This window comes from Ovis canadensis, chromosome 14 (genome assembly GCF_042477335.2).
Source record: "Ovis canadensis isolate MfBH-ARS-UI-01 breed Bighorn chromosome 14, ARS-UI_OviCan_v2, whole genome shotgun sequence".
Lineage (NCBI taxonomy): Eukaryota > Metazoa > Chordata > Mammalia > Artiodactyla > Bovidae > Ovis > Ovis canadensis.
This window is the reverse complement of record NC_091258.1, coordinates 76,585,684-76,597,121: the sequence shown is the minus strand read 5'-3', so window position 1 is coordinate 76,597,121 and position 11,438 is coordinate 76,585,684. Positions and strand designations below refer to the sequence as shown.

Genomic DNA, 11,438 nt, shown 5'->3' with positions numbered 1-11,438 from the left:
GAGTCACCAGGAGGTGACATCCCTGCACGGGGGGAGGACCCCTGGCGCAGCCTCGCTTGAGGGGAGGGTCTGGTGGAAATAGCACAGGGCTTGTCCCTGGGGTCAGGGGAGAGAGCAACCAAGCTAAGTCATGGTGGGACAAGGCATAAACTCTGGTGACACCATCACAAGGAATGGCCTTCCAGAGCAGGCAGTGTCTCCGGTGGTGACGTCACAGCTCCGGGGCCCCAGGGGCGGGCTGTCACCTCTGGCCGCAGCTTCCCCACAGGGAAGCCGCCCCAGCAATGACACCCGGGGTAGCATCTCAGGACCGATCCCTTCCTTGGCAGCCCCCAGGTTAGTTGTGGGCTCTGGGCGGCCCACCTTGTGGATGCTGGGCCATCGCAGTGGACGTGTCTCACGGGGACATAATCTCTGCGCAGGCAGAGTCTGGTGCTGTGGTGCAGAAGGGCCTCACCCCGGAGAAGTCCCGAGCGGGCTGCCCGTCTTCGGGGATGACATCACAGGGCAAGCCAGCTCCTCTGGCGATGGTGTCACAGGAAGGAAGCAGAGCCCCCGTGGCGACGTCCTAGAAAGGAGGCCTTGTGTCTCGTGAGGATGCGAGGCTTTTTTCCCTGTGGCGCGTCCCGGGAAGATGGCTTTGTCTGCAGGCACGGCTTCATAGACAGAGGCATCTTCTTTGGAAGAAAATATTTTCCTGGTGATGATGAGGTCCACAGAGGCCTTTGGTGCCAGAGACAACATCAGAGGGTGAGACTTATCTGTGTAGTGACGTCACAGGAGGGCTCCTTGTCTCTCGGGACGATGTCATGGGACAAGGCATTGCTCCTCTTACGACGTCACTGGAGGGTCTTCGTGATGACACTGTGGAGCAGACACGGCCTCCAGCAATGACTGTAGTGGGCCTGTTCCTCTGCGATGACCTCATGGGAAGCAGGGTTTGTCCCTGTGATGAACACAGACTTTTTTGCTACTGATGACCTCACATACAGGCCTCTTCCTCTGTGATGACGTCATGGGAAGGAGGCCCTGCTTCAGACTGTGTCAGGATGAGGATCTTATCTGCCACGACATTGCAGAAGGAAACTTTTTCTTTCGTGAGTGTTTCGTCCAAAGCCATGTCCTTGGAGGTAGCCCTCCTGGCCCCCGCAGGTCTGGATTCCAGGCCTGCCAGCCGGGTGTGGCAGGGGGTGCAGGCTGGGATGGGGGCCGCAGGCCACAGCGCCCCAGCCCCCAGCCCGGCCTCGGACACTCAGACAGTCACCTCGTTCTTGCTGGCCGTGCGGAGGTGTTGGGGCAGGTGATGGCCGGGGATGAACTGCAGCTGCTCCAGCGTGCCCTGGCGCTGGAAGGGCGGCCTGCGGGCCAGCGTGCCCCCACCCCCACCGGCGTCTGACATCCAAGCTGGCTGCGGCGAGCCGTGCAGGGCGTGGTGGTGGTGCGCGTGCAGGCCGGGCGGCGGCGGCAGGCCATGCAGCGGCGTGGGGGGGCCCCCGGGCCCCAGCAACAGGTTGGAGTGGGAGGCGGCCAGGCTGGTGCGCGCAGTGGGCTCGGGGGGCAGCGCGGGGCTGCGCGGGGGCGACAGGAGGCGCTCGCGGCTCTGGCGCAGGGCCTCGGGCGACGACAGAAGCAGATGCTCCTGGGACACGAGGCGCGCGCGCGGCAGCGTGAACTCGTAGCGCGACCGGCCCCCGTCGCCCAGCAGGTGCTCCTGGGACATGACGCGCCGAGGGTGGGGCGCGGGGGCCAGGCCCAGCTCCTCGGGGCCGCCCCAGCCTTCCATGCGGTAGCCGCCCCCCGTGCCGGGTCGCCGCAGCGCATGCAGGGGCAGCGTCCCGCGGGGCACCTCCGCCATGTGCCGGCGCTTCAGGTAGGCCTCGTCCAGGTCCTTCTCGGCTGCGGGAGAAGCGGGGGAAACCATAGAGCTGGGCCCCTAGCCGGCCCAGAAGCTGCCTGCCTCCCTGGGCCATCCCTCTGCCTCTCCTTGCACTGGGCTCCCACCCCCAGGGAGCTCCAGACATCACTGGAACTTCCTGGGCATTAGCCTGGGCAGGGGCACGGTTTTAACCAGTGGGAACAGTCAAGCTAGAAGAATGCATGTTCCCAGGCCCAGCTTGTGGTCCTGGCACGGTAGATGAGGAGGGGGGATTGTTTTTTAAATCGCTTGGGAATATCCTTTCTTTTGGGCGTAGAACCTAGCTCTTGCTTTTTGAGGAAACTTCCTTCTCTTTCATACTGTAGAAAGTATTTTTCGATTCGACCCATTCATGGATTGTAAAGTCAATGTTGTGGGTAGAGACAGTATTTTACAAAATGAAATAGGATAGAAAATTATTAGAAAGTTTCCCACAATAAGAAAAAAGTGAAAGAAAGTGAAGTCGCTCAGTCATGTCCGACTCTTTACGACCTCATGGACTGTGGCCCACCAGGCTGCTCAGTCCATGGGATTTTCCAGGCAAGAGTACTGGAGTGGGTTGCCATTTCCTTCTCCAGGGGATCTTCCCAACCCAGGGGTTGAACCCGGGTCTCCTGCACTGCAGGCAGACACTTTACTGCCTGAGCCCCCAGGGAAGCCCATCGAGAGAATAAGGGTGAGTGCCGTGCATACAATTTTTGTTTCAGCTGTGTGTGTTATTGAAATATCAGTGGTTGAAGTGACATAGTGTCTGGGATTTGTTTTGAAATAATCCACCAAAAGATGGGGTGGGGGAAGGAGGGAGCAAGAAAATGTTAACGCTGGGTGATAGGAACCTAGGGGTTCATTTTGTCGTTTCTCTGCTCTTGAACCTCTTTGAAAATGTCCACAATAGCAAGTTTCAAAACTTTGCTGTAACTTAAAAATTGCCAGTGTACGTGGGTTTCATGAGACACAGTATAAAAACCCTTTCTGACCATGAATCTGTTTAAAATGTGTGGCGCCTCCTCCACGACCAGGAATGTCCAATCAAGAGTCACGGTGACTGGATCTGGGACAAGCTCCTGACCCTTTCTTGGCCAGTGGGGTTCAGGTTTGGGAATTTTGCTGCAATCACTTGGAGACACTCTTCTGGTAAGAACTGCCCTGAAGATTCTCAGGGCAGTCTTTGCCATCACAGGGGGAGATTCTGTCTGAAAACGAAGCCAGCCCACTGTTCAGCAGAGCTGAGAGAGATAGAATCTTGGTGCCAGCTCTTGAGCACCTGGGTTCAGCCACACCTGAAGTTTGTGGCACACAGAATTTGCCTTATCAAGCCAGCGTAATTGCCTTTCTTTTCTAAGTTGTGTTTCAGCATAGTTACCTTTTTTTTTCTTTAAATTGTGTTTCTATTAATTGCAAATACAAGTCCTGATGAATGCAATAGATCTTGTGGAGAGGACCATGGATTTGCATTTATGAAAAGCACCCTAAGTGGTTAATTGCGATGCAGAATGACCTTGGGTCTTTCTGGAAGCCCTTGGAGAAAAAAAAAAAAGAACCCTAAACGGGTAATCGGGTAATCGAGAGCTTGAGCAAACGCTCGAGCCACTGTCCAGGGTCCTGAACCCAGGCCCTGCCCCTGCCCCGCCACCCAAGCAGCCTCCCTCCCGGGACTCACCGAGCCTCTTGAGAGAGGAGTAGCGGTTGAGCTCCGATTTCACGGCAGCCTCGTAGGACGGGGGAAGATGTGAGAGGTTGTGGAAGGACCGCGAGCAGGACAGCGTGGAGTAGCGCAAGGAGGGGCTGGGTGGCGGGACGGCCCGCCAGTCTGGGGCAGGGGGCACGGCCGGGGTCAGTCCAGGCCAGTCTGGGGCAGAGGGCACGGCCGTGGTCAGTCCGGCCCTGCTCCCTCGGACCCCGCGGTCCCGCCCCTGCCCCCTTGGAACTTCAGCAGCCTGGGGGTTCCAGCCCTCAAAGCTGCAGCAGGCCAAGCTCCCTGTGCTCACCCCACCACGCCCCCTCGGGGGCTCCTTGCTGGGGAAGGAGCAGGAGGCGCAGCCGGCGCATCCTGTGTGCCCCACCCCAGGCAGGAGGGCGCACTGCAGGCCGCTTCCCGCGGACCGCTTCGGGGTTATCCGGCTGGTCCGTGAGGACAGGCTCCCACGGCATCCCCCGTCCTACCGGGGCGCCTGGCTCCGACTTAGTGCCAGGTGGGGAGGGAAGGAGCCCTGCCGCCCGGGTGCATACCCAGAGTGGCAGCGCGGTGTTTGGGGCTGCTGACGCTGAGGTGCAGGTAGTTGTGGTGCAGGTTATCTGTGGGGACCAAGAGGGGCGTCACTGCCGTTGCCGGCGGCCAGCGGGCACCCCGTCCTGGTCCGTGCGCAGGGCTTCCTGCTCGCGCCTTCCTGGTCCCCAGCTCTGCAGTCTTTGCCCTGACTTCCTTCTCCCTCCTGGATCGTCACAGCAGCCTTCCGCCCAGCTCCAAGACCAGCCTGCCACGGCGCTACACACACACACACACACACACACACCCACACACACACACACACACCCACACACACCCACACACACCCCCTCTGCTGCACGAAACCCTCCGCCGGTCTCACCATCACCGATGGGACATAGTCTAAGCTGGGGGCGGCCTCTGAGGCCTTCCGACCTGCCCTCAGCCTCATCTCTCACCCTCCCCTCAAGCCCTGCTCCCCTCTGATGCCCAGCGGGCCAGCTCAGCTCTGCCACAGGGCCTCTGCACGTGCTGTTCCGCTGTTTTCCGCGCGTTGAACCCCTTCCTCCCCTTCTTTGCCTGAAGACCTCCTTCCTGCTCATCCCTCCAGATCCAGGTCAAATGTCTCTTCTTCATCGCTAGTATTCAAAGCCCTCTTTTCTCCTGCGTTCCTGACCTCAGATCAATCCGCGTACTTTACTGCCTGGACCCGCCTCCCAGCCTCCTCCGGAGCCTTCCTCCTCTCATTTCATTCCCTGCATACGGGTCCCAGAGACATAGTCCTGCCCACTCGGCTCTCTGCTCCTCTCCTGCTCTAAACTCCTCCCTGGCTTGCCATTGCCCTCAGGACACAGAGCTACTCAGCTCAGCCCGGTGCCTGCCCACCCTCTCCCCAGACTCAGCTCTGGGCGCCTCACAAGCTGAGCTCCCCCTGCCCAAGAAACTCCCCTCCGTCCCCTGGCCACTGCCCCGAGATCTCTTTCTGAGGGCGCCTCCTCTGCCTCCCCAGACGAGACCCTCTGACCCTCTCCAGCCGCCTGGACCTCTCTGCCGACGCTCTGGCCACGCCCCGTAAGAAGAGCGGTGATGGGAGGCGACCCCTCCTCTGATGCTCATTTTATGGATGAGGAAACTGAGGCCCAGAGAACTGAAGCCGGTCGCCCCAGGCCACAGTGGTAGAACTAGGATTCTAACCAGGCGTCTAGCTCCAGACATTCTAACTCAATGGCTACCTGCGTCCTTGTGTGTCACCAGCTGCTGGGTGGTCTGACATGAGTTTCTCAAGCGCAGTGGCTTGAGAAGCCGTCGACGCGCCCACGGTACCCACCTAGGGTGCCCACGGAAGGGCAGGGAGGGGGGCGGACTCACTGCAGCGGCCGGAGCAGTGTCCGGAACAGGGCTCAGCCCGGACTGTGCGGGGAAGGCAGATTCCGGGGCGGTGGGAGGCGGGGCCACGTGATGGGGCGGGGCCGAGGGCCTCCTCAGCCCCGCCTCTGCTCACCGAGATTGGACGGCTTCACCGGGTTGTAGAGGTTCTTGGGCGTCCTCGGCGGCATGCTGTCTGGGCCTCCGACACCTGGGGTAAGGGAGCTGCTTCGTGCCCGGTCCGGGCGGGCCCCGGGCCCCGCCTGATGTCTCAGAATGTCCACCAGAGCCCTGGAAGGGGCAGAGGGATGGTCAGTGGCCTGGGGGCTGCGGGTAGGGATGGAGAGAGGGAGGGCGCAGGCCTCTTTCTCCTCCCCTTCTCACCTTTGCGGGTGTCTTAGTTCGGCTCGACTTCTCGCCTTTGGCCACGCCCCTTGCTAGCGTCAGTCTGAGCTCCGCCTGCCTCAGGGTCCCTCCGACTCACTTTCCCAATTCATCTGGACCCTACCCCTTGTGTGGTCCCTTCCACAGCGTCCTCTCTGTGGCTCTGCGCCACCCCGAACCTGGGACCTTACCCCTGTTTCTTTTGCTGCCGTCCCCACGGCGCTAAAACCTTAGATTCACCCTAGACTCTTCTCTGTCTTTCCTCCATGGCCCTTAGTAATCCCCTGGATTCGCTCTCCAAAATATATCCCAACCATTTGTCGCCACCTCTGCGGCTAGCAGCCTCCTTCTCGCCATGGACCCCCCTGCCCTGCCCGTTTCTGCCCTTGTTCCTTGCGGCTAAGTTCACATGCACAGCCCAGGGCTCAGGTGGCCGCACACGGAGCTCAGGACACTCCAGTGCCCCCCCCCCCCACGCACTTAGGGTGAACCCACCTCCGCCTGTTTCTGTCCACCCCCTCCTCACCCACTGCGCTCCAGTGTCGTGGGCCTCTTCACAGTCCTTCCAACACGCCACCCCAGGGCCTTTGCGCTTACGGCCTCCTCTGCCTGGAGTGCCCTTTCCATAGATACCTGCTTGGTTCTCTCTTGTCCTCCAGGTCTCTGCTCAGAGAGGTCTTTCCTGACCCCTTCATGTAAAACAGCACCTCCCCTCCCACTCACAGCGCGTCACACTGCGTTTCTTCGCAGCAGTCATTAGCATCTGAAAGCATACTGCCCAAGTGCAGGGCTTCCCTGGTGGCTCGGAGGGCAGAGAGTCTGCCTGCAGTGCAGGAGACTAGACTCGATCCCTGGGTGGGGAAGACCCCCTGGAGAAGGAAATGGCAACCCACTCCGATATTCTTGCCTGGAGAATCCCATGGACCGAGGAACCTGGTGGGCTATGGTCCATGGGGTCCCAAAGTTGGACACGGCTGAGCAACTAACACTGCTTGCTTACTATCTTAATGATAACGGTAGCCAGCATTTATTGAAGGCTTACCATGTGCCAGGACTGGACATGAATCAACCCAGTTAATCTTCATTGCTGTCCGAATGGGTGGGGAACAATGATTAGCCCCACTGTACAGACACAGGGAACAGGCACAGAGAGGTTAAGCAACTTTCCCTGGGCCACACAGCCCGCAGGCAGCTGACCTGGGATTAGAAGCCAGGTTCACTCGTCAGTGCAGGGATTTTGTCTTGTTCACCGCTGTGCCCCAGCTCCTGGCTCACAGAAAGCGCTCAAGAAATATTTGCTGAATGAAGGCCTGAGCCAACCTCGTCCCTCCCTAGCCTGTCACTCCAGTCACCTGTATTCTCAGACCCGCCCGTCTCCTCAAGGCTTCCGCTGCCTCAGCCTTTGGCCATGCGGGCCCACCCCCCTCACTCCATCTGGCCCCGCCCCCGCCGCCCAAGTCCAGCCCCCAGCACCCCCCGCCCCCCGGCCCCGGAGTGCACACACCTGGGCACGTTGATCTCCCTGGGCGCCCTGGGCGCACGGGACGCCTTGCTGAAGGCCACTTTGGCGCCGACGCCCACGGCCAGGGCGAAGCTGATGACCCCGCACACCACGTAGGCCGTGCTGCCCCCTGGGCCCTCGCCCCCACGCCCCCCAGCGCCCCCCGCCCGGCCCCCTTCCAGCCAGCCGGCCTGGCCGGGCCCAGGCCCCCCGCCCGCGCCCCCGGCGCCCCCGGCGCCCCCGGCCAGCGGCGGCGGCGTGGTGGCCCAGCGCGGCGTGTCGTAGTTGGAGCAGGAGGCCTGCGCCAGGCGCATGTGGCGGTGTTCGCAGCAGAAGCGGTAGTGGCAGGTGCCGCAGCAGAAGCGGTAGGAGCCGGTGCTGCAGTTGAAGGTGGCGTCGTACTGGCCCATGACGTCGTAGTAGCCGTGGCACAGCTCGGCCGGAGGGGGCGCGCGTGCAGCCGCGCCCGCCGAGCTCGGGGTGCTGGCTCTGGTGCCGTTGGCCCCCGCGCCCGCTGCACCCCCGCCGCCCGTCAGCGCCCCGGTCAGGCGCCGCAGGTGCGCCAGCAGGGCGGGCAGCGGACCCGGGGGCTCGGCGCTCGTGGCGTTGGACGGACGCGCCCCAGCCTGGCCGGTAGTCGAGGCCAGGAACAGGAGGGTCCCGAGGAGCAGGAGGGCCGGCATGGGGCGCGCAGGAGCACGGCCGGGGCAGCCAGGCTGGGGGGAGAACCGAGGCTGGAACGGTGCACGGAAGAAAGGCGCCAGAGGTGCAGAAATGTGGAGATGGTGGCGGGAAAGCATGAGGAAGGCAGCCCAAGGGAAGACAGAAGCACGGGGAGGGGGCGAGCAGGAGCCCGGAAAAGGGGGGTCCGTGCATGGGCCCGGGGTTGGCCAGGCCCAGGGGGCAGTGGTTGGTGATGCGCGAGCCACAGAAGAATGTCCCGATGCCGCGGAAGGGGAACAGCAACGATCACGGGCAGAGAAAGGGTCAGAGAGAGATGAGTGGGGAGGCAAGAGAGGGAAAGTGGACAGGGGTGTGAAGAAATAAGAGGGACGGAGAAAAACCAGAGGAGAGATGGAATGGAGGGAGAAGAAACCGAGGAGGCAGGTGAGGGAGAGGGCGGAGGCAGAGGCCGAGGGGAGCCAGCGAGCCAGGGCGGAGGCGGGCAGGGTCAGCGTCAGCGGGACCGAGGGCGGCAATGAAGGGGGCACGGTGGGGTGGGGTGGGGTGGGGAGACGGGGAGGAGAGAGAGGAGGGGAGACGGGGAGGAGGGAGAGGAGAGTAGACGGGAGGAGAGAGAGAGCCGAGTTGAGAATCTGAGTTTAGACCAGGAGGCGGCGGGGAGGGACCGCCCTACACTACTGCCCGGGGGCGGAGTGCACTTTGTAGCGGCTGTCCCTGCACGTGGGGTAGCAGCAGCTGCTGGGTGCAGGAGGGTTCACACCCCCCACCGCATGGGGGCAACATAGGGTGCCTCCAGGCATTGCCCAGTGTCCCCCTGGGGGCACATTTACCCTCAGTTAGAACTGCTGGCTTACAGCCCTGTGGTCTTCAGTTCTCCCAAGGCTTATTTTTTCCCCTTTATTTAGGTCTGATAGTCAAGGGGTCTTGAGCCTCTGTCTCCCTTCTCTCTCTGCCCCACCCCCCACCCTTACCCCTCACACACACACACACACACACACACACACACACAATCTTACAATTTCAGCTCTGAAGTGTCTCCTTGCACGGCTGGCAAGTCAGAGTAGCAGTGGTTCATCTCCCAGCCCCACCGTGTGCCAGGTGCCTGGCACTGGACACACCTAAGTCCTCACGTGCCTCAGTTTCCCCATCTGGAAACTGGGGGTAAGGGTGGCTATCACTGGGTGGTTGGAAGGACGAACCCACCCCAGTATTCTTGCCTGGAGAACTGCCTCGACAGAGGAGCCTGGCGGGCTGCAGTCCATGGGGTCGCAGAGAGATGCAACTGAGCGCACACTCAGAGGGCTCGAGCAGCGCCTGGCCAGTGCAGGCACTACACTCCCCGGAGGGGACACAGGGTGAGAGGGGCCAGACGGACAGGTTGGCCTCGCTGTGTTTGCAGCAGCAGGCCGGCAGGCGGTTCCTGGGGCAGTGTTTACTGAGGCTGGGGGTGCAGTGGTGGGCGAACCGCAGGGTTCCGCCTCTGTCTTTATGGGGCTGGCATTCTGGCACGCAGACAGAGCCAGCACACAGACACGCATCAATGGGCTGCACGCTGAAAACTATCATGAAGAAACGCTAAGAAATTATGAAGGAGGCCATGAAGAAATAAAGCAGCGGGAGGAGGTGGGAGTGAGGGTGGGTGGGGGGACGTGTTTAATAGACGTCTGTCCGCTGTTATTTTTACCCTTTCTTCCTCCCCACTGAGCACACGTGTATCTTGGGACCACAGCATTATCAAAGGCTGCTGGGGACTGGGATGCTGAGAGGGCGGTGGGAGGCTGCGGCGCCACCCGCGTTTCCATGGGGCCCCAACCTTCCCTCTCAGCTCTGCTCTGGCCCCTGTCCTGCACTCCCCGCTCACTGCCTTCTGGACGCCCCCACTTGGTGTGTCACAGTCATCTAAGAAGTGCCTTGGCCCACACTCGGGAAAGCACTGCGGCAGCTCCTCAAGAGTTAAACATGTAGGGACTTCACTGATGGGCCAGTGGTTGAGACTCTGCTCCCACTGCAGGAGTCACAGGTTCTGTCCCTGGTTGGGAACTAAGATCCTGCATGCAGCAGGATGTGGCCAAAAAAAAATTAGAGTTACCACATGACCCAGGAGTTCTCCTCCTAGGTATCAGTCCCAAAGAGTCGAAAACATAAATGTCCTTAGCAGCATGGTTTACAACAGCCCCAGATGGAAGACCACCCAAGTGCCCATCAGTTGATGAATGGGTAAACAAAATGCGGTCTAGCCATTCAGTGGAATAATACTCAGCCACAAAAAGGGACGGAGCACTGATAGATTCTACATCCTGAAGAACCTCGAGGGCATTAAGAGAGAAAAGCCAGACACAAAAGGTCACATATCCATGATTCCGTTGATCTGAAATGTCCACAACAGTCACATCCATGCAGACGGAAGCTGATAAGTGGTTGCCTGGGGCTGAGCGCAGGTGGCAAGAAGAGCTGACTGCTCAGTGGGGGCAGGGCCTTCTTTGGGGGTAATGAAAATGTTCTGGAACTAGACAGTGATGGTAGTCACACAACATCATTAAATACCATTGACTTGTACACTTGAGATGGTTAAATTTTGTGTTACATGTATTTTACTACAGTTAAGAAACAGAAAAACAACCAACATACCTCAAATGGTGTCACAGCTAGACTTTGAACTCAGGGCACCACCGCCCATAGAACATGGATGCCCCTGTCCCACACAGAGAAATGCAGGCCCTCATGCTTACAAAGATACCCCTTCTGAGAGCGACACGTGCCCGTGGCGACGTGGACTTCTTCATTCATACAAGGGCTGCCACGTATGGTTGGGCAGGTTGTGCGCTGCACAAGAGTGTCTGGCAGAGAGACTGGCTCTCCTTCCCAAGGCACGCTGGCGGGGCAGCATCCATCTGTGGGAAGGGGCACTCCTTCCAAACACACGCGAGGGTGCCATCTGCCTGCTAAGTCCCAGATGCTGGGGGGCTGCACAGGGCCAAGGGGTGCCTTGGTCCCATCTGCCCGCATGGGCTAGCAGTGTGCAGGCTCAGTCCCTGTGCTGTGCCATGCCTCTGGCGGGGCTGCATCACAGAACTTCTCCCTCTGCGCCCAGAGCGCCCTGGTCCCCTCCAACTCCACACACAGGCGCATTCCCAGGGAAATTCCAGCTCCTGGTCATTGACAGCTCCGGGGAGTTGGGCAGGAGGAGCGGGGCATACACCCCCTCAGGTCCAGCAACACACACACCAACACACACACGTGGCCCCTCTGTCAGCAGGGGCCCCTGCGTCCCACCTCTTGCCCTGCAGCACCTATCCCTGCAGACACTGGGCCAGATGCGTGGATACAGAGGACCGGCCTTCCTCGGCCTCATAGAACTCTGCACGGATGCACAACAGAGCTTG

General features: G+C 60.5%; 1 protein-coding gene across 1 annotated transcript; it reads right to left on the bottom strand.

Moving 5' to 3' along the window:
* Positions 1-1,172: 1,172 nt before the first annotated feature.
* On the bottom strand, positions 1,173-8,254 carry SHISA7 (shisa family member 7). The gene is made up of 5 exons (XM_069551982.1): positions 7,375-8,254; positions 5,623-5,777; positions 4,145-4,210; positions 3,576-3,764; positions 1,173-1,896 (listed from the first exon to the last, which is right to left on the bottom strand). The coding sequence occupies exons 1-5, from the start codon at positions 8,169-8,171 to the stop codon at positions 1,253-1,255; spliced, it is 1,851 nt and encodes a 616-aa protein (XP_069408083.1). The 5' UTR covers positions 8,172-8,254; the 3' UTR covers positions 1,173-1,252.
* Positions 8,255-11,438: the final 3,184 nt, after the last annotated feature.

Bases quoted from the DNA above. Each gene is read 5' to 3' on its own strand.
- SHISA7 (XM_069551982.1), bottom strand. From the start codon at position 8,171: ATGCTTTCCCGCCACCATCTCCACATTTCTGCACCTCTGGCGCCTTTC. The intron at 5,778-7,374 runs GTGTGTGCACTC...TGCCCCTTCCAG, and splicing joins AGGGAGATCAACGTGCCCAG to GGCTCTGGTGGACATTCTGA. The intron at 3,765-4,144 runs GTATGCACCCGG...CCTCTGCCCCAG, and splicing joins ACACCGCGCTGCCACTCTGG to ACTGGCCTGGACTGACCCCG.